The sequence below is a fragment of the Bombus pascuorum genome, chromosome 7 (genome assembly GCF_905332965.1).
Source record: "Bombus pascuorum chromosome 7, iyBomPasc1.1, whole genome shotgun sequence".
Lineage (NCBI taxonomy): Eukaryota > Metazoa > Arthropoda > Insecta > Hymenoptera > Apidae > Bombus > Bombus pascuorum.
The window spans coordinates 151,114-173,532 of record NC_083494.1 but is presented as its reverse complement, the minus strand read 5'-3'; the positions used below and the strand labels follow the sequence as shown (position 1 = coordinate 173,532).

The 22,419-nt window shown below is 33.0% G+C and overlaps 6 protein-coding genes and 1 pseudogene across 7 annotated transcripts in view; 3 read left to right on the top strand and 4 right to left on the bottom strand.

Moving 5' to 3' along the window:
• Positions 1 to 1,916: 1,916 nt before the first annotated feature.
• On the bottom strand, positions 1,917 to 4,874 carry LOC132908991 (general transcription factor IIF subunit 1). Its single transcript, XM_060963540.1, has 7 exons — positions 4,548 to 4,874; positions 4,273 to 4,319; positions 3,826 to 4,197; positions 3,434 to 3,756; positions 2,884 to 3,167; positions 2,466 to 2,803; positions 1,917 to 2,190 (listed from the first exon to the last, which is right to left on the bottom strand). The coding sequence occupies exons 1-7, from the start codon at positions 4,569 to 4,571 to the stop codon at positions 1,977 to 1,979; spliced, it is 1,602 nt and encodes a 533-aa protein (XP_060819523.1). The 5' UTR covers positions 4,572 to 4,874; the 3' UTR covers positions 1,917 to 1,976.
• A 1,500-nt stretch (positions 4,875 to 6,374) lies between these two features.
• The window catches only part of LOC132909032 (uncharacterized), a 30,814-nt gene continuing 14,769 nt past the window's right edge, over positions 6,375 to 22,419 (top strand). Inside the window, exons 1-2 of one of the 2 annotated variants that reach the window (XM_060963627.1) lie at positions 6,375 to 7,627; positions 7,707 to 8,179. In XM_060963627.1, coding sequence (XP_060819610.1) covers positions 7,538 to 7,627; positions 7,707 to 8,179 — 563 coding nt within the window. In that variant the 5' untranslated portion in view covers positions 6,375 to 7,537. Of the gene's footprint in view, positions 7,628 to 7,706; positions 8,333 to 22,419 lie in introns of those variants that run through there. The other variant, XM_060963626.1, reaches the window with a different exon arrangement.
• On the top strand, positions 9,473 to 10,671 carry LOC132909028 (ER lumen protein-retaining receptor). The gene is made up of 3 exons (XM_060963622.1): positions 9,473 to 9,649; positions 9,750 to 9,939; positions 10,172 to 10,671. Exons 1-3 carry the CDS (start codon positions 9,559 to 9,561, stop codon positions 10,527 to 10,529), a joined length of 639 nt encoding a protein of 212 aa, XP_060819605.1. The 5' UTR covers positions 9,473 to 9,558; the 3' UTR covers positions 10,530 to 10,671.
• Positions 10,637 to 12,065, bottom strand: LOC132909015 (DNA polymerase subunit gamma-2, mitochondrial). The gene is made up of 2 exons (XM_060963596.1): positions 11,526 to 12,065; positions 10,637 to 11,441 (listed from the first exon to the last, which is right to left on the bottom strand). The coding sequence occupies exons 1-2, from the start codon at positions 12,063 to 12,065 to the stop codon at positions 11,013 to 11,015; spliced, it is 969 nt and encodes a 322-aa protein (XP_060819579.1). The 3' UTR covers positions 10,637 to 11,012.
• On the bottom strand, positions 11,881 to 12,512 carry LOC132909039 (glutamyl-tRNA(Gln) amidotransferase subunit C, mitochondrial). Its single transcript, XM_060963634.1, has one exon. The coding sequence runs from the start codon at positions 12,467 to 12,469 to the stop codon at positions 12,062 to 12,064; it is 408 nt and encodes a 135-aa protein (XP_060819617.1). The 5' UTR covers positions 12,470 to 12,512; the 3' UTR covers positions 11,881 to 12,061.
• On the top strand, positions 13,774 to 15,199 carry LOC132909040 (uncharacterized; annotated as a pseudogene).
• LOC132908548 (two pore potassium channel protein sup-9) lies at positions 19,185 to 21,582 on the bottom strand. Its single transcript, XM_060962617.1, has one exon. The coding sequence runs from the start codon at positions 21,455 to 21,457 to the stop codon at positions 20,438 to 20,440; it is 1,020 nt and encodes a 339-aa protein (XP_060818600.1). The 5' UTR covers positions 21,458 to 21,582; the 3' UTR covers positions 19,185 to 20,437.

Sequence of the window (22,419 nt, the reverse complement as noted above, 5' to 3'; positions counted from 1 at the left end):
ACAGTTACTTCATATCGAAGATGCAATCCTTTTTTTTTTTTTTTTTTTTTTTTTTTTTAATTCTTTCAATGTGACGTAATAACGAATGAAATTTTTCTTTAGTCCAATGTATCTTGCATTCGCTAATGACATATTGTTCCTCTATATTACGTACTGTGATAGATTATTAGGAAATATAATATATCCGAAAATATTGAATCAGCTTGGATCATTTAAAAGTATTTCGTAGCTGAAAAATATTGGAATTCCCCAGAATGTTAGGATTCTCAAGAATATTGTAATTCTCGAGTATTCCGAGAACTTGAATCATGGTCTGGTACGGATTTTTCTTAAATATTTATCTTAAATATATATATAAAATTTTCCAAATTTTGAATCCCGACATGTTTTTCTTGAAACGAAAAATTACAGTGATGCGCAAACGTGTATGAACAGACCGCCAGTCTTATAAAAAACGCGATAATACTATCGATTATTCGATCGATCGATAAGGATCGGCTAATTGTAATTACCAGGTGAATCTGTCAAACGAAATATAATAGTTCAGATTCATTTGTATTAACAATATACGGAATATTTTATAAGAATAAAGGCTTGAAACCATGTTTACAGTTTTGCACATTTCATCGGAAACGGGCAAAACAGTGAATAAACGATAATAAACGAAACTACCAACAAATACTGACTATTGACTATCGTAGGGCACACTTCCATAATAATCCTTAAGTTTACCAACTCAATAGTTTCCTGTAATTAGGTACTTTTTAATTCTTCTTTAATTTTCCTCCTCTCTTCTTTCTCCTCGTTTCTTACTCCCTCTGCATCTTCTGTCTTCCTTTCCTTCTATCCTTTTATCCTTTTACCCTTTTCACCTTCCCTAATCACTTCACTGTTCTCTCTGCTTTTTTCTGCTGTTTCTTTCATACTTAATCCCTGCCGTCTTCACCTCTTCACATTTCTCCAACCAATGTCTTAACGTGTCTTGGCAAAATCTATTCGTGTTTTCCGTGCTACCGCATCTTGCTCTAGCTTAAGTTTTTCACTAGAGACCATATGTATCTATTTAACTTTGGCATAATTCGTGTGCAATCTGGATCTTTGTGTCTTACCGCATTACCTTTGCTTCTGCAACTCTTCCTCTCTTACCTTTAATATTTCCTGCTGACTGAAGCGATACCTTCACATTCCTTGAAGCGATCTATTCTGTTGTTTCTTTCAACCTCTTCTTGTCTTATTCCGCTCTCTTTTAAATATTTCTTACAATTCGCTATATTGTCCTCCGTCCTACGCTTCGCTCTCCTCTAATAATTCAGTGGTCCCTTTGTTAATCTTCTTTTCAATTTCTCTCTCTTACCTTCTTCCCACACTATATAGTCTGGGATGCACAAAATGAAACAGTATCATTCCTTTATGTGATAATGGCTTATCTCTGTGGCAAATTACAGAGAAATATGGTACGAGTATGAGTGATAATTTCGAAAATTAAAAAAAAAACGGAACTATGGTGGTATGCCAAATTTTACAAGAAATGGTAGGCCGCAGATTATTTCCGACAAAGAGGTGCATAAAATTGTACGTCGTATTCGGTTTATATGTCATAAAATACCAAAAACCGCTGCTACTATATTTATCTTATAATTACCTTAACCCTTATCGATCAATCGAACGATTGCTAGTATTATCGCCCCTCCCTTTCCTTTTTATCAAACTTGTGGTACGTATTTATACTTTTGTTTGTTATTGTATATCATTTACATGCATAAAACCCAATAAATTCAAGAACACTTAAACACTCTAAAATCATATACAGCGCTTGTACTTAAAAAAGCTCATTCCGCAATGTGATTCGATTTCTCAAAATTCCGAGGAATCGCAACATTTTTGACAATTTCTGATTGTCGTCAAATAAAAAAAAATTTTATATTCGATTTACTTTATTATTATATGAAATACTATCCTAACGCATTACATAAATATCAATTAGATTGTGTTTTAATAGATAAATACATTTTGTTTTTTATCGTCTGCTTAGTTGGATTTATCTTTTTCAGTATTTGAGTCATCACATTAACTAATTGTTCCGAAGTAAGACCAGTTTTCTTCGATTTAAACTTTTGTAGAAGTTCCGTTGTTGTCATTGGTTTACGCATAAGATAACGCCTTACTGCATCTTCTGTGATACCGGATTCACTGCAACATAACAAAAATAGCTTTTACTTTAAAAAATATATTCTAAATATTTTTTCGCATGTTTAATATTTAGATACCATGCTTAATGATTAGATTAGACGAAACCTTAGCTTAATTCATAGTACATTAAAAATTATAATCTCATTGTCAATTAATTTTAATTATATACAGATGAGAAAGATATATAAAAGATAGATCTATATATAAAATATTTTCAATAGTGAACAAATTATGCGGAGAACAATTTTAATTGTTTATAATAGCAAGCGACATACCTGACTCCTGGAATGTAAGAAGTTACTGGTACTAAATTGAAATTATCCAATTTCAACTTCTTTGCTTGCGATAAATCTGGAGATCCAGATTGTTTTCTTTTTAAATTATCTAACATCGCAGCTGGTATAGGAGTTGCAGACCTTGAACTATGAGCACTATTAGATTTTTTATTATCTTTTTCCTTTATTGTATCAGATCCTGAATCTGAGTCACTGGAAAAGTCACTAGAAGAATCTTTTCCTGACGCAAGCTTTTTTACATCCTTCTTCTTAGATTGTTTCTTCTTTTTCTTTTTATCCTTTTTCTTATCTGCATCTTTATTGGTCTTATCTTTGTCCTTTATAAGAAAGTAAACAAACGGAATAAATATTTCAATCGACATAAACATTATTATAATTTTTAGTATTTTGAATTTACCTTATCATCTTTATCCTTATGTTCATCGTCTTCGTCTTTTTCTTCTTCGCCATCCTTTTTATCTGCCTGTTCTTCGTCATCCTCGTCTTCATCAGAAGCAAGTAATTTTCTCAATGCATCTTCTTCCGCAACTGACTTAATTTCTTTTTGTTGTTCCAATTCTGATTCAGAATCGGAGGAGTCAGAAATGTAATCACATTCCCTACCTTCTTCATCCCCGTCGTCACTTTCTTCGAACGCTTCGTCATCAGAAGCGTTTTTCTTCTTCTTTTTCTTGACAGCAACTAATACAGAAGTTACTTATTATAATAAAATAAATCCAAAATACGACTATATAACATCAACTATATAAATAAAGATTAAATTATCTTAACACGTTAATTGCATATGACACATTCAATATATATTACGGCATTGTGTTTCACAGACTAAGCGATAACATATATCTCATCTAAGTAATAACAAAAATAAAAAAAACGTGTAACTAAACCGCTATTAAGTATAATCAGCGGCACATGCATTTCTTAACAATATCAGAAATAATATTCACCTTTGCCTTTCTTTTTTTTCTTACTGTCATCTTCTTCGTCAGAATTTTTTTTATTTTCTTCGTCATCACTAGCCGAATCATCGTCATCACTATTCATCCACTCATCCATTTCAGATATTTTTAAATCTTTCTCCTTTTTACTTGGCTTTTTCCCTTTTCCACCTTCTAACAATTCCTCATCGTCTGCACCCTCCTCATCGTTCCTAAGCCTTTTACGCAACATCAGTGAAAAATAATTCATTACTTTATTTCTACGACTAAACTCCTGTTCCGCTTCTTCTGCGCTCAATGCTTTGTACCTTTGAATCGGTTGAAAATTATACCTGAATATAAAAATTGTATGCGTTAAAATTGTAATAAATTCCGGTTTAATACTCGAGCAAATTAATTACCATTCATGCAATGGAAATGCTTCTATAGCTCCATCAGCAGCATGTGTAAAAACATAATACGCAGCATTTTCACTCACACCACCTTCCCTTATGCCTTTAAACTTTTTCCCAGTTTTTCCTCCAGATTTTAAAATCCAAGGTTGATCTTCTGGTTTATATTTTCTACTTGTAATGCCAAATTTTTTTCTTCTAGCTTCTTCTCTCGCATCTCGTCCAAATTCAGATCCAGCTCCAAATTTTGGTATTTCCTCTTCTATTCCTTTGTACTCCTTCATATTATTTTCACGTTCCATTTTCACTTGAGTCCATTTTGAAAAATCAACATTTAATGTGGCATTGAAGCGCATCACATTGTGCTTTTTCTTGTTATTTCTAAAATACAACATTTTATTTAATATTAATTCTATATGTAATTTGTAGTTATTATATAATTATTTTATTACATACTTTGGTACTCTGATACTGAATTCCTGTATGGAAGGCACAAGTGAAACCTAAAAATTATAATTACATTAATATGTTCAATTGATATGTTCAATCGCAATAAATAAATGAATAAAGTATTTTAGATATAATCTCCACTTTTATTATCTTTTAATTCGTACAACAATAAACTAGTTTCTATAAAATGTTTCATTTTTCATTCAGTTATAACCTATATACAAATTTCACACTCTACTTTTAATTGTTACTACTCATACAAACATTTTATGTTTAGATACCTTTGGAACCGCAGACGACGTCATCTTGATAATTGAGTTTAGCTTTATAATAATGAAAAGAAGAAAACCATCACAACATATCACTATGCAAAACTAGATTTTATATTGTATTTATAGGTTATTTATAGGTATGGACAATTGTTCGTTAAACTTATGCACAGACTATCCATCTTGATATGAATAACGACTTCGTTGAATTGTTTTATGAATGAAAACACCAAGTTTTACCAACAAAAATTAGCAGAAAATATAGACCTAATACGAAAACATACGTATCCAAAGCAATCTACAGAATAGTGATGGGAGATACAGCGTTGATACTTTCCAATTTAAATATCGACATTTTGTATCGATATATAATGCGACGATATATTCAGTACCAATACCTAACTCAAACATATCGAAAATGTCCAATCAAACTTTGAAATCAATTCAATAATTCACTTCTAAGCAAATTAACCAAAAAATATTAAACAATAAGTGCAATCGAACAAATGGAGAACATTTTCAACAATTGCTATTTTTAGTTCCATTAAAGGCTGGTATTTTGAATAAAATAATCTATATTTTATAATTGGGATTAATATTCTATAATTATGTTTATTGTATATTCATAACATCAAATTCAAATAAATTATTTATTTTCATTTTTAGATTTTATTTTAACTAATATAATTCTAATTTAATTACAGGTATCAATACCGTTGATATCGATATTTTATTCCCGATATTATATCTTATCAATACTCTAAGTATCAATATATGTCAATACCAAATACCGATATAATTTAAATATATCGTTATCACTAGTTCAGAATGGTAATAGCAGATGAAAATAGTATTCCACTTTTCTAACGTGTAAGTCGAAGTGAATAAGGTGATGGCCAATGCAATGTTAAAAATCAGTGTTATGATTCGACCTCCGGAATCGTCATTTATCTGTTCCGAGTTCAATTTTAAATTTAATTCGAATGACTTTAACTCAACAATGTTCTAGAAATGGTATTCGCTACCGCCAGAAATAGCCAAGAGGCTATTTCGATAAGTTCGACTGTTGCTCGTTATAATCCTAATCGTCGAATTCCCTCAGCTTCACTAGGTAGCACTGGCAGAGGGGGTCGATTCTCGGTTATCCCGAAATAAGAGGTGAGCACTTTGAACGACTGAATGAGATGAATTCAAAATTTGACCCATTTTATATGTATAGCGCGCCGCTATCTTGAATATCTCAATCGGTCGTGTACTTGATATCGATCCTCGTTATTATGCAGAAACGAGTAGTGTCGTCTAGCGTGTTAATGCTACTAGTAAGTATTTGCACTTTCGGCTTAACTATTATGAGCAGGGTTACTAACACGGACAAGATTAAAGTTTCTTCAGGAAGGATGAATGAATTTAATATTTCTTAGTTTATCAGTTTATTTAATTTCATCAAGTTACTATATTTATTAACTTATTTTGTCACACATTTATTATTCCGTTTTATTTATCTCCGATTCCTCCACAACAAACTCAGTAGAATATATATAACTATCGTAGTTAACGAGCGAAACGACAGCGGGTGTAGCTCTTCTGGGCGAAGGGCACCCTCGCGTTCGGGAATGGATGAACTAGAAGATGAGAACCTTATGTACCCCATTTTTGTGTCCTTTCCCTCTTATATTCTTCCTCGCTCTTGGCATCTAACGTCAATGAGAAATTAATATTCCAGTATTCTCTGTTGGAACCAACGTGGCCTCAAGTGTTAGAGAGTGGTTACCTCAAGAGTGGTTACAAATCTATGTGTTACAAAGCTCTCACCTTGTTATTATACTCCGTCGATCGCACAAGGAGAATTATATAAATGAACTTCTATTACTGATTTAACTGACCGAAGTAGCTGCTCGTAGTAACTGTTTACTGATTAACGTTAAGTAACTCGCTGAAACGACTGAACCGAACTGTTTACTGAAAGATCGAACTAAAGCAATTGATTGAAACAACTGTGATTGACTTGACTCGAAATTCGAAGGATAAGTATCACGCGATGTTTCGTTCCCACGTGAACTGTTTGTCTTTGTGCGAACGATGGAATGTTAACACGTAGTTATCTTGCGACTGTTTAGTTTCATGTTGGGGTTTGGTACGTGGTCTTCCCAAGAGTGTTGCAGTCTTCGTTTCTGCTGATATCCTCAAGAGTATTACAGTTTCATATTTCTGCTGATTAGAGTTCGATATGCGATCTTCCCAAGTACGTTGCATGCAGTTTCCTATCTTTGCTGATAACCTTCTCAGGAGTATTAAGGTTTCCTATTTCCACTGATTAGAGTCTGGTATACAGTCTCCTTGAAGGCGTTGCATTCTCCCATTTTCCTTCTTCTGCCTACTGGGGTGTCATGGTGAGGTGCGCGCGTAAAGCGGGGCGCGTAGGCGAGCGTTCAATTGTTCTGCTAGCTCTCCACACCGCAACAGGTATTACTCCACACTCCGTGATATAACAAAGTGTCTTACAGTGTAATCATTTATTCGTGCGATATTTCTTTAAACACTCTGGGGACCGGCTGCTCTGACAAGCATATAGCCTAAATTTCCGAATGTTTTTAGAGCGATTGAAAAAGATTCAAAGTGACCAATACTACATCTAATATATTGATAACGGTTTCGTATCATTCAAGCATATAATGTAATGTAAAAACACTTTCATAACATTTCGTTTATAGCATCCATTGCTCTTTTCACTATTTTATTTAACAGTAGTTAAAATTTTTATAGGATACCGCATAAATTATGAAAGACTCAAATTTGTATCTCTGGTCCCCAGAGTGTTAATTCCATTGTGCTTATTTTTGTACGAACTAATTGAAGTGACATGGTGTGGTATTAACTGATTGTCACGTGCATATTGTTGCTTTATTATTTCAATTTTGATTGTAGGTTAGCACTTTACGTCAGAGTTGACAGACTTTTGCAATTTCCTTTATTATTATGATTCGTTATTCGGGCAATATTCTATGAGCGATTCGTTGTCATCTGGTTCGCGTGGTTTCCTGATCATGAGCGCAGCAGAGCCGATGACCTCTGTTTCCAGCCCGGCCGTACAGGTACATAAATTCAATTTCTTGTTTACTCCTTGTTAATTACTAATTTAGTTACTACTTTCTTCTTCGTGTATTATTTCAGTGTAGGAAACCCAACAAGAACAGGAAAAGGCTGAATAAGAACGGTTCGAGGAAGCGCGGGCACCGTGCAGGGAAGAGGTTCCAGGAACAAAAGAGAAGAGCGTGCATGCTGAAGGAAGTCTTGCCCGCCTTCCTCAACGCACCGAATCCTGCGTCAACGCAGCGATCCAGCAGTCCCCCTCTCGTTGACCTTATGTTGTCAGATGAAAATACCGCGGAGCTCTCGCCGTGTCCTTCCCCTGTTGAATTCCTCGTGACGGACCATTGTGCCAAAGTCTGGTTATCTTCAAAGATTCCGGTCGAAATTTTGAATGCGCACGTACGTCATCATATTTCCGGGGAAGGAGGGGTTTCGCCCATCGTACGATCCTGGTGCATGGATGTCTTTCATCAGATGTATCTCGCCGAAGATTTTCCTGATATGCCTTCTTATGATTTCAATATTCATCGTTTAAATTCTGTTTTTACATTATAGTGTGTGTACACACACACACACACACACACACACACACACACACACACACACACACACACACACACACACACACACACACACACACACACACACACACACACACACACACACACACACACACACACACACACACACACACACACACACATACATATTTGTTATTATATATTGTTACGGCTCGCGTTGAAACCGTAGCATGTCCTTATTTTATTTAAAGTTACGGCTCATGTTGATCGCGAGACATCAACCAAAAGATGGGAAGTTAGAATAAGAGCCATAAATTTCACCCATGTTCGTCGATGATCTCCCTATTCATCTCTACTTGTAAGTTTAATCAGAAATTATTTTTATATGATGCGTAACGACAAAACTTTAAACGTCTTCAATTTTTCTATTATCGTATTCATTAATGATAGATAAATATAAATTATAATTTAAATAAAAATAAATAAAGAAATAAGAAAAATTTGGTACAAATTTTGTTTACATATTTTAAAACAATAAATAAAATTATAAAACTTGATTCCAATAGCACGCAAAATAGGATTACAATTAGTAATTAGATTAAATAAGATTTAGGAAATCAACTGGAGCGTGGATTGGTTGTGATTGTGTAAGTAAAACCTTATTATCATCGAGTAAGAACAAGTGAGTAACCAATGATTAAGGTGATCCCAAGTACCATGTGGTTGTACTACCCGCTCCCCAAAAGTGGCTTCGCACTCTTCGCTTTAAGTAAAGGTTTATGCTCTATCTCTATATTTCTATGTTCATATCATAGATGCATATCACGACTCAGTTTTCAGACGATTTTCCCTAGGCTTCGATCACGCTACGAGCGTCAAGACCTGTTTATATGATCGTGGTATACACACTATACACTGTGGCCCAGACTTGTTTGTACATCTAGTAACCAATTCTAGTAATAACATTTAAACGATAAGAAATATAGTAATTTAATATGAATTTAAATATTTGTATAATTTTGGAATAAAATCCCAATGATTGTGAAAGGTTAATTACATGCAATAGATCATATAAAAAATTACAATATTATTAGTAAAGATGTATTAAAAATATTATATTGAGTGTTTTATTTCTTTCTATAACTATATTCTAATTGATATTTATATTATTTATGTCATAAATATTATTAATTGATAAAACACATATATTTAGAAATCTAAAAGCAAAATATTTACATATAATTTACGTATATTTATTGGAAACATAAAAGATGAAACACTTAAAAGATGATCGGTCGGCCATCTGCTGATGTTGCAGCCGAAGCCACGTCATATTTTGTATGCTTTGTGACTTAGGTGTGTGAAGTATTTCTCGATTCTCTTATAAAAATTACTTTTCAGCAACCGAAAAGATGAACATATTTCGACTCTTAGGTGACTTATCACATCTCGTTGCAATTATCATCCTCCTCCTCAAAATATGGAAAACACGAAGCTGTGCCGGTATACATCACCGATATGATTTATATACTTGTTATACCTAAACTATTATATTTTCATTTAAAATATCCATTTTTAATAATATTTGATGTGTGTTTTACAGGTATAAGTGGCAAGTCGCAAATTTTATTTGCGATTGTATATACAACACGTTATCTAGATTTGATAACAACATACGTGTCAGCATACAATACATTTATGAAGATCATTTTTATTGCAACTTCTTATGTTACAGTTTTTTTAATGTATGTGAAATTTAAAGCTACGTATGATCATAATCATGATACATTTAGGTATGTCTTTGTTTTATAATAGTAGAAGTCGGGAGCAAAGATAAGTGGACAATAACTGCTATCTGTCTCCTTGTCTTTGTCCCCGATTGCGTAGATATATATTAAATGGCTATACCATAATTATAATAATACATTTATTATGTAATATACATATACGTGTATGTTTTTATAATTTTTAAGTAACATCTGTATGTTGTAATTGTATGTAATAATATGTGTTATTTGTTTTCAGAATTGAATTTTTAATCCTACCTACATCGGTGTTGGCATTATTAATCAACAATGAATTCACAATTGTAGAAGTTCTATGGACATTTAGCATTTATTTGGAGTCTGTAGCAATATTGCCACAATTATTTTTGGTATCAAAAACAGGAGAAGCAGAAAGTATTACCAGTCACTATCTTTTCGCTTTGGGGTCTTATAGAGGCCTGTATTTGTTAAACTGGGTCTATCGTTATTATGCAGAAGATCATTATGATCTAATCGCTATAGTTGCTGGTTTAGTACAAACAATTCTTTATTGTGACTTTTTCTACCTCTATATTACCAAAGTATTGAAAGGCAAGAAGTTACAACTACCTGCTTAGCTGCATAGAAGTATTATCATTTGGAAAATTATATATTGCTCAAACGAGCGATATTATTATTAATTGAATTTATATAAATTTTGGCAATATTTAAAAATCGAGGAATGTTCATGTACAAAGTATACATTTTATTAATTGTAAAGCATTCCATTTTTCTTTACGTTCAACATCAGAAACATCCATGTATAATTTCTCATTTATGTCCCACACGGCAACATTATTTTAGACTGTTATCCTCATTGATTCTCAGCATATTACGTCTTTATATAATACATAATAAGTATGTATTACTATGATAACTATATCATTCATTTAATTAAAATATACATAAAATACAAAATAATTGGAAATGATGGTAACAATGTTGTGATTTCAAAATTTGTTATATTTTTTAGAAACTAGAAATTAATTATATTGATATTTTATATTTGTAGCTTTTGATATATTAATTTTATTTAAATGAAATTATATCATATTAATTGATTAACAACGTAGAATTATATATTTTACTAAATCGGTTACGTGTATTGCTTCACTAAGAGTTGTGGATCTATCTCTTATATATATAATGCCATTTTCAAGACTAGTCGTATCAACAGAAACTATAAAAGGAATTAAGCATGTATCTATAATTTTTTCTGAAGTGGTTAATATTGTATTTAGGCCCTTTGTTCTTAGCATATTATTTAAGTATAGTACAAAACGATTTAAATCATCATTTTTGGTATTCTCTTCATTATTTGAACTTTTTATATGAAATGCAACTTTATGTGGTGCTAACTTGGAATGAAGATGCGTTTTGGAAGATTTATTCATATCATATGCGTCACAAAGTAGTGCTAAACAACCCCAATCTAAAGATACCTTATGCTCAACCATTTGTATGTTGGTAAAATCTTTTTTACTATCAACCTGGAAATAAAATAATCCATGAAAATAACTGTTATTTATAAATTTCTACGAATTCAAGTATATGAAAGAAGAAATGCAAGGCACCTGGGAAAATAGTTTTTCAACATCTGTATGGTAAGTTATTTTTTCCACAATAATATTGCCAAATGGAAATTGAGCTTCAATATCTACTACATTACAATCTTTTATCTTTTTTGCTTCTGTAACCTTAAATCTAGAAGGATATTGTGCTAATCTCCGCCACCAAATTTTACGTTCTTTCTGAATTTTATGGAATAAATCTTTTGTTTCTGTATTATTGTTAAAAATATTTGTCTCAGCAATTCTGTGAGAATTTGATTTTTGTACAGGCAATAGATTTAAATCCCAATAATTTTTTGAGTTCTTTATTGAAGCTAATCCAAATGGTATATCACTCATTTCAGTTTTTATAACAAAATTTAAAGTCTGATTAAATTCATCTGATAAGAATATATTATAGCGTGACATTGTAATGCAATTTAGAAACCATTGTTCTTCAAGATTTCTTAGTAGCATTTTACCTTGAGGGCCATATTTAAGCCCACATTCTGTAAGACTAATAAAATGTGAACTTAATTCCTTTAGTATGTTTCCTATATTCATGATGCTTGTACGATAGTCTGCAATGGAGCTACAAAATATTCTTCCTCTGTAATAACAGCATTCATTAAGATTTCTTTTTTAGATATGTTATGCTCTACATTATCATTTCGCAAAAGCATGGATTCTGTCTCAAATGGACTATACATGGGTTCAATTTCTTTATTAATCTTTGTATTGCGTAAATTTTCTGTAAAAATAATTGCAGCTTTTAGAACAGATAAACCATAATCGTCATCAACATTAAGTAACGATAATTGTCCTATTTTTTGTATTGTTTCTTGTTTTATAACTGGCATTGTTGAAACCGAATCTATGGACTTCATAGAATGATGATAAAGGACTGAATTTGAAAACATTGGTAAAAATATATAATTCAGTCGTTGAGTACATCGAACAAGTGCCATTTGTAGAACGTTATTTATAATAATTAGTATTCTTACTTATCCAGCAATTAAATTTTCATCTAACAATTATTTCGTGATTTAATATTCTGTCACTGTAGTCAATACAATTTCACAATTGTTTTATATGTATTACAATTTACATATATACATACATATACATATATGTAACTAACTTGCAATGATGTATTACCATACAATTCGATGCAACATTTTATACTTAAACGTTATACAGACTATTATACTTTCTATATACTATGTAAGACTACCACATCCAGCGTGTCATGGAGGGAAAAAATGGCCGTGGAGGGAATTTTGATGACGTAGTGTAGCACGGTAACGATAGGAATAACGGTGCATTTATGTTGGGGATGCGATGACGCTATAATTCGGAATCGTTTATTTATAGACGCTTGTATGTGTTTATACGCAGCTTATATATTATGATTGTAGAGATATAGCGGATTTGTACTTTATAATTTGTATTGTTTTATTAAAGTTGCAGTATAAGTATAAGTTCGGGCAAGACAAATTTGATGTAATCTCGGTTTAGGCGACATAAAATTATTGACTTTTTGTTTTATATATTATGATAGTTTTCGACGCGTAGAATTAAGAAATACAAGTCTTTAGAAATTTAGCGGTTCAAGAATTATGCGTATGTAAAATTGAGCATTTTTAGCCTATTTTATAGGTTAGTATGGTGCCATATTGCCTGTATTCATCATTTGATTGGACCGACCACGATCGCATAAACAGATCTCGATACTCATATACATACATATACAACACGGTTACGTTACCAGATTGAGGGCATTTAGAGAAAAATCACTCTAAGATAGAAGTAGAAGGGTTTTATTCTGTAACATAAATGAGACAGAAACAATCTACTGATTTCCGATTGCCTTGTAGAATCAGAACTTTGTTTTCTTCCATATTGGCTTTTTCACGACTCAATCCTCGCATTATTTTCCCTTTCGGGTGTCGAGACTTTTTCTTATATGAGTTATCTTGTTTATATGACCGTATCCAAACCTAATACAATATTCACGATTTGAAATCCTACCGCAAAATGACCGCCAATCACGTGCATTTGTGTCATGGATATAAGAATATCGAGACAGAGCAATGACTAAGCGAGGCAAAGCCGTTTCCACGGTACGGGGAACATGGTTCTTTGGGGCCGCATAGGTGAATTGGTGTAGTTTGTAATGGCGCAATCGCAATCTTATTATCATCAAGTAAGAGCGAGTCAGGTCAGCAGTAGGGACAAAAAGAGTGTGATTAGTTGTTACTAGGAAGACCAGGATATGTTGTGAGAAATGCCGCAGTGCATAGTAAACAATTGTAAAAATAGTACACAAAGTCGTCTTGTTTTAGGACAAAAAGAAAAAAAAAGAAAGAAATAATGTCACATATCATCGGTAAGAAAAATATTCTCTTTGCATATATAATAATTATATATATATATTGTATTGTCAAATGATACAAAATTATACATTTAACTAATTTTTTAATAGATTTCCAACGAATGAACAATTAAAATCGCTTTGGTTAAATATACTAGGACTGGAGGCGGAATCAGTTAAAACAGAAGTAAGAATTTGTTCAGCACATTTTGCAGAAGATGCCTTCTATATTTTACATGATACAAAGCGACTTCAACCAAGTGCACTACCGTCTAAAGGTATGAAATTATATTATTATCAGAATTGAGAATTAGTACCTTGTTTGTAATGTCAAGAGCTTATGAATATGTTCGAAAAGAATTTTGCACAACTGTTTACCATATTGCAAAACAATTTGCAAGTGTTATCAAAGTATTCAAAGAAAGCCTATTCCTATTTTGCTATTCCTATATTCATGATTTGCGCATAGCTAGCTATTCTATTCATTAGATGACTCATGTATAGAGGTCGACATGGCGTCAAAGTAACATGTAAAATATATTAGAAACACTCAACTGTACATATGCATAACTCTTGAACGGCTAGATTCCTAATGTTAAGACTCGCATTTTTGGATTCTACGCATCAAAAACTATCATAATATATTTAAAAAGGTCAATAACTTTATGTCCCTTAAACCAAAGCCTAAATATCTAATATTTTGCTTCAGTATAATTTAAAAAATAATCATTTATTGAGGAATACAAGTATTTTAATAAGGATACATTGAATGTGTGCATTAGAATTTTTCTATTTTTTAATATTAATTTGTTGGAAATTTTTGAAAATATATTGTTATAATATTAAAAAAAATTAATTAAGTAATATTGGAAATAACTAATAATGAATATTTTACATGTAGGCAGTATCAACAGTATGCCTGCTGTGCCTGGTTCTAGTATAGTTACTAAGAAAATTAAAAAGTCTAATGAGTGTGAATCCAGTAAGCAAGACATATGTAAGCAAGAGATATAGTATATAATACTCCTATATGAGTTTAGATTAAAACAGGAATAATTTTTTTAATATACAAGTACTTCCTAAATTATAGAAATACAGATTGAACATAATTTTCCCTTTTAATATTTATTTATTTTTTTAATGTTTGCAAAATGCATTGTTATAATATTTAAAATACTAACTAATGAATATTTTATGAATAGACAGTAATAATAGTATGCTTTCCCCTCCTGCAAGAAAGTTTAGAAGAAAGATATTCCCTGATGGTTGGATGAAAAATTCAAATTTTGCACTATGGCTCAAAAGATGTGGTAAACCATAAAAAGCCAAGTGCGTTATGTGCGAAAAAATTATAACAGTTGAAAAAAGCGAACTGTAGAAATATAAAAACAGTCTGGCGCACATAATGTATGCGGATAGAAGAAAAGAAGCTGAAGGTGGTGTAGTACTGTCATTATTGACATTAGATTATGTCATAGCTTTATACATATGTCAAATAGAATAATGTTATATTTACTTATTTTTAATTATAGCGAGTACAGGGGACGACTAATCACGTCAGTTGTAATGTTCTATTTAGTAGCCGACGAGAAAGTAGCGTCAACTGACGTTTAATGCAACTGGCAATAAGCTCCACTTTCGGCTAACCTGCTATGTGCGGGAATACTGGCACGGGAGAGGATTAAAGTTGTTCGAAAGTAGATTATCAATTTAAAATGTTTTATTGAAATCTTACTCAATTTCGATATTGTTAATTGACTGACGGATATGAAGTTCTTCTGTTGACAGGTGATGATTCTTCGGTAGACAAATGATAACTAATTCTTCAATAGACAAAATGATAACTGACTCTTCGATAGACGAACGCTAATTAATTTACTCGATAACCAAACGGTAAATATTCTCAAACTCAAACTCAAACTCATACTCTTGCTGACTTCTCTGAGTCGCTACATTTATATCCGTCGAAGATGAAAAAACGTCGGGGTCCTTCTTTTGAAAATGTTTGGGAAGATCCCCAATGTTTGTTCAACTGCCGACTTTGTTTACAATTTAAATCGTAATAATATCGTTATAAAAACATAATATAAAAACGTAGTTAGATTAGTTTTCGCAAGATATAGCTTTTAGCGGCTTTAACTGCCTTTAACTTCAAATACTGCAAACACGGTTTCGAATAAACGTTTCAATTGTCTCGGTTTAAAAGAATTTATCAATTCTACGGGCACGGGCTTTCTGTAACATTTGGGCACGGGCTTTCTGTAACATTTGGGCACATTCACGAACTCCTCTGTGTGCAAAGTTGATAACATGTAAACGTCCTTTTTATTCTTCCTTTTCATCATTACCCTCTTCTTTTTTAGTGTTTGATGCTGTAACTATGTTATAAAAATCTTAATGTTATAATTATGTTACAGGAACCCGGGTAGAGACAATGAAAACAGCAATGACTCTGTTAACAAACATCAACCCTGGACCTCCACGTGCACCTCAAACACCTTTGCTTCCTAAAACTATAGTATCAATGGCGAAAGATTTACAAAATTTATAGGTTTGATGTAAGATATTAATGTATTAAATGTATTAAAATGTTAATGTATTAAACGGGGAAGAGGATATAGTGTTTCATATCATGTTTTGGTGGAAGATAAAGTTTATGCAAAATTATAACATTTAGGAAAAGAAAAATGATAAATTCATAAAATGCATTTTACGTGATGATTGGTTGATGAATTTCGTTACTCTCTTATTAGAAAGAAAAATGAGGATTCGTCGCGTTATAGTTTTGTAAGATTATGCTTGCTACGTATATAATAATAATGCAAAAATGCGTGCTGCGAAAGGAAGATATGTAGTGTGAAACTGTAACAATGCTGTAACATTGAGGGAAAAACGCGACGAAGAAGAAAACTATAGATATAAAATTTCTTTTAAAGTTTTAATACAAGTTTACTTTATTTTTGTACTCTTCCATTAGTGACATCAACGATTTTTCTACTGTCGATCATTATTGATCTCTTATTACAAATAAAAACAATAGAGAAACTATATTATTATCTTATATACCATTTGTTTATTAATGTTACTAAATTGCAATTCTTTCTTCCTGTCTTCCTTTATGTAAGACAATAATTTTGACGTTAATTATATCATGACATATTCTAAGGATCCGATTTAAGTTTTATTTTAGAAAAATGATATACGGCATTCCATTTTAAATAAAGTGTGCATGGCTTGACACCCTTATCTAAGATGAAACTTCATGCACCGTCCTTTCAATTCCTTCTTCTTTTCTTATTAATATATACGCAATCTGTACTTGCCACCTGGGTAATTGGTACATTTTTTAATTTGTTCGGTGAGTATAATAGTTGCAGATTTCTGAATTAATAGTTCGAGTAGCTTTTCAGTGAGTGCTACTGTGTTTTTAATTCCCAGACCCATGGAATGCACGGCGGAAGGAGAATTGTGCAGTGCTGCAACCCAATGATTAGGGTGGGGAGTAGGGATACGACGATACAGCTTTACTCTTTAGTGCAATCCATGATGTGCAACCGGTGCAACGTGCAACCCTGGCATGTACCGATGAGCAGTGGAGGGGAAATGTGCGTACAGCACGGACACGGCGATCTCGTACCCGTACTCGCGTCCGTAGTAGGCATATGAGAAGGTACAATGCTATATTAGTGACATGTCATGTTGATCGTTCGAACGTTAGTTTTGGTTTCTAAATGATCATTAAGTTACTTTACTTACATTTGCAATTAGAATAAAATTTGAAAGAAAGTAAAATAAAAGTTACACAATATGTAAAAGCTATTTTGTGATATTTCTTGTCTTTTTCCCTTACTCTTCACTTATTGAAAATGTTGCACCAGTTTCGATAGGAGGTTGAAATCTTTAAATAAACTTGTTGTGTGAGTTAAGTGATTTGTAGAATTACAATGATTTCAGTTTTCTAAGTAAATTTATATTCGAGACAATAAGGCTTTTACAACAGAAGGAATCGTATTATATTCATACCAGTTAAAGAAATTTTAGAACTTCTGGTAAGCAAAGACTAAAGAATTGAATTGTATGGCGAATTGTAATAGGCTCTGCTTACAGTGATTCTTTATATATAATCGCTAATCACAGCGCGCAGATAAAAGTTTTTCGCACGCTTGCGATTAGTTATATTTGTATATTATACATGTATAATGTCATATGGAGTATTCTTTTAAGAAATCTTCGGACGAACTAGGCCCGAGCAAATAAAAAAAGAAGCGCGCTCGACAAGAGTTTATCGTGTTCTTTTTATTTTCCTTGGCATAATTTACGGTTTCCTTATGAGAACATCCGGTAAATTGACATAACGAATTAGAATAATAGCTTGTAGACATATTCGCTAGTAGTCCATGCCTAAGGCTGTCCCCGGACAATCACTAATATTGTCAATATTTCACGGTTCTCAACATCACTGTATAAGACTAACGGTATTGTACTGGCAATTTACATTGATTTCTTTAATTCAGAATCTTGAAATATTATATATTTATTGATTAATATATATATATATATATATATATATATATATATATATATATATTGATAGTCTGAGGTTCTAGAGTTACGTATAGTGGAATCTCGGTTTATCGAGTCCTTCCGGTTTAACCGATGTCCTGTCGATACAGGCAATGCCCGAGGTACCTTGAACTTTACCATAACTTTATTTATTTCGGACTCTTAACACGAAGAGTACGAAAGTGTAAATGGTCAGGTATTGCGAAAGCAATTGATCAGACTTTCACCGATTAAACGGTGAATTACACCTAAATACATGTACAATATTTTATATTATGAAAATATTTCCTATGATTTTATTATACGATTTACGAACAATAATAGACCTTTCCGTATTATCCGAGTAGGCCCGGTCTACATCACGTTGGATAATTGGGACTCCATTGTACATTTGTTCGTAGATTATTGAGTGTCCTAGTTAATCAGATCATTGGGATGGATATAAATTGTTTGCTACTAGATTTGTTAGAAGTGCACGTGTTTATCGGATATGTAATAATTCGTGACCTACGGGACCACTGATCTGATACCTCTTTATCGATCCTTCTAAATTTCAATTAAACGTGGACTTTATTTATATTATTGTACTATTGTAAGATTTGCGTTTCAATTACTACTGTTTATTTGATAAAGGAGATAACATGTGAAATATTTGTATGATGGCATCTAGTGGTACAGATCGGGCGCTAATCATACTCGTACATAATTTATATAAACACTTACACTTACATTTACACTTACACATCTTTTTCTTTTTTTATAAAACACAATCATTTTATGAAAAACTCCTTTTATTTCAAGAATTATTGGATCAAGTAATTGTAAGTAAGTAAATAGATAGAACTGTTCAGTCTTAATATAATAGAAACATTTATTAAAGAAATGATTTACGTTTGTGAGAAGGCTGCAAATTTTATAATTATCATATACATCTATACATTTATGCGTGTATCTCTGTGTGTGTGTGTGTGTGTGTGTGTGTGCGTGTGTGTGTGCGTGTGCGTGTGCGCGTGTGTGTGTGTGTTTTATCATTTCCATATTCCAATCTCTAATTTTTAACTTGAATTGCACATTTTTACTCTGCACATACTCTGCAGACGTAGCACCAAATGATATTATTGTTTGTTTAGATCGTTGCAACACCATTTTACTGATTAACATCTAAATACACTCGGTGATGCACGAAAATACATACATTGAAGACTTTATTGTATTAAAGCTATTTTTCTATACTGCTATACTGCCCGCAAGATAGAAGACAACCATTGACGATAATAGAGAATATTTAAAGTACTGAGTTTATTCCAATTTTGTGTACTACCAATCTCGTATATCGTATTATGTAAATTGCAGAGAAAAGTAGAATTGAAACTTATCCTAGAGATTATAGTCTTGACGCTTTCATGTTCCAGGAATCCTACAAGTATCTGTTGTACCCTCCAAACTTGTAAGAATATCGATTAATTAGAATTGAAAGAGAAGCCTGCGTTGATAATAAGACATAAGGAGTATCGGTCAGATTTTGTAAAACGATGTACAGTGGAAAGAGAATTGAAATTATATTTACAGATAAAAAGAGATGTAATCTAGATGGAGCAGATTATTATTTCGGTTTCGATTATTATTACTATCGTCACGTACAAGTATAAAAAGGGGACAAAGGTTGACAAAAGTTTGGGTAAAGTTGTAAGACTGCTTATAAATATTAAAGTAAACTAAATTTACATATTACAATTAGGTTAATTTCTAAAACTCGTAATTTATATTTGTTACAGAATAACATTATTCGAGAATTAAATAAAGAAAGAAAAATGAACGTCTTAATGCAAAATCTTATAAGTTTACGTCCGATATATGAATGTTTAGTTTATATTTAATACACGTACATAGAATTTTACAACATACCTATATCTAAATATACGTCTCGTTACAATTACCTTTCTGAAAGACGTTCGTGCTTAATTGTTTAACGATTATTTAACGAAAGTGTTGGTTAGAATTAATTCAGTACTTCTGATTTGCAGCACATTTCGAGCTGGTAGTGAGTGGCATCAACAATCTCCAGAAACTGTTCTTTCATTTCCCGAGCTTTCACGTAAACATCCTCTTTCATCAAGTCATAACACATAGCGATCAGTCCCATACCGAGCAACAAGTAAACAAAATTTATTATCAATTTGGTTTGGCTATCGGCGGTTAGATCGCCGTGTGTCCAGCCAGGTACGAGATCGCCCATTCCAATTTTGCACAGCGACGTTACGCAAAAATAAGCGCTATCCAAATAATTCCAGCCTTCCCATTCGGCGAACATTATCGAACCACTTAACACGTATCCGAATATTACCCAGAGGCAGGCTGTCGACGGCACCGTGATCCTCTGGCCAGGCTTTCGTTTGCCGGTGCACTCGTGCAGCCACGTGTACAGCGAGCGAAACGTTTGCGCTAATACCTTGCCCATGTTAAGGAAATACAGAACGTAAAGAGGAATTCCTAACACGGCGTAAATAACTGTAACCGCCTTTCCCCAGGGAGTTTGAGGCACCAGAGTCCCATAACCGATCATCGTGAACACAGAAAGGCAGAACATCATGGCTGCTGGGAAGGACCACAGATCAGTTGCCGTTAAGCCACTACAGTTCTCTTTCCTGTAGTCGCCGGTGAAGTTGTCTTGGTAACGACGCAGAATTCGGTTAGACACCGTGTGAAATGTCGTTTTATCGAAGATATTTATAGTTCGATTGCTGGCAGTACTGAGCCACAGCTCTTCGGCGAATTGTTTCCTAATTAGTTCTCGAATGCAGACTGTCGATGGGATTTGGCTCTGAGACTCTATCATCATAAAACCGAAAGCACCTATTATGGCGTAACCAACCACTAGTCCACCGACGCCAACCTGAGTGCACATGAAGGCGACAAATTTTCGGCAATAATCCTTTATTCGTTCCCTGAGATCCGGATCGGTCATCGACGAACTCGAATCTCGACTTTTCAAGGAAGATCTTATCGGGACGCGCGTCATTTTATTTGCACACCGAATTAAGATAGAGAAACAATGCTCGAAACTGGGGGGATTAGATACACGTTGGCCACGACTAAATGATTTTCGTGCTGCTTTTCTATTTCTGTCCGACCACGCCGCTTCATCTTTCTTTCTATCCTCTACTTCCGTGATCCTCTCACTCTCTTCCCAGTGGGCTTTATCCCCTTTATTTACAACGCTGTACAATGTACATGCGCGCTCGGAGATATTTTCAACTTTCTTCGACAAAACAGTAGGTATTCGGTATTCAGGTATTGAATCGGGCTAGCCTTAACAGCTAGCGTTAACAGCTAGCGTTACATGAAAAGTAGACGAAATGACTGGTGATAGATAAACCGAACTAGATGGATAGAATCCATTACGATAATCTTAACTACTTAACAATCTAATCCATAATATTCATAAATTAGTAGATTTTTTTAGCGGATTTTTATGTATTTATAACAGAAAAATACGATATAGTAATAAATACTAAATAAATAATAAATATAGATACATAAAAATATGATAGAAAAATTCTTTCTAAAATTGAAATAAAAATTGAAATAGTTGAAACATATTTCCTTCTTCGTCTATTTGGCCAGAAAATTCTATCGCATGTGAAATATACGTGTACAGGGTGTATCATAATACGCGAAACGCACTTCAGAAATGGACAGTAGGCAGAGAAACGATGAAAAAGTTTTGATCTTGTTTCAAAGTTCGCTTTAATGTTTCGATAATCCGCAATTGCTTACTTTCGTACGTGCACAAAGTACTTTAACACTGGCAATGGATCGGATGCACGGTTGTTTTCAAGTAACCGCAGAAATGAAAATCTAATGGATTTAAATGAGACGAACGAGCAGTCCAGGCAGTAGATCTGCACAACCTATTCATTTATGAGGAGAAATCGCGAAGGTAGGCAGTTGGACTATCGAAACACAAAAATGGCTATTACT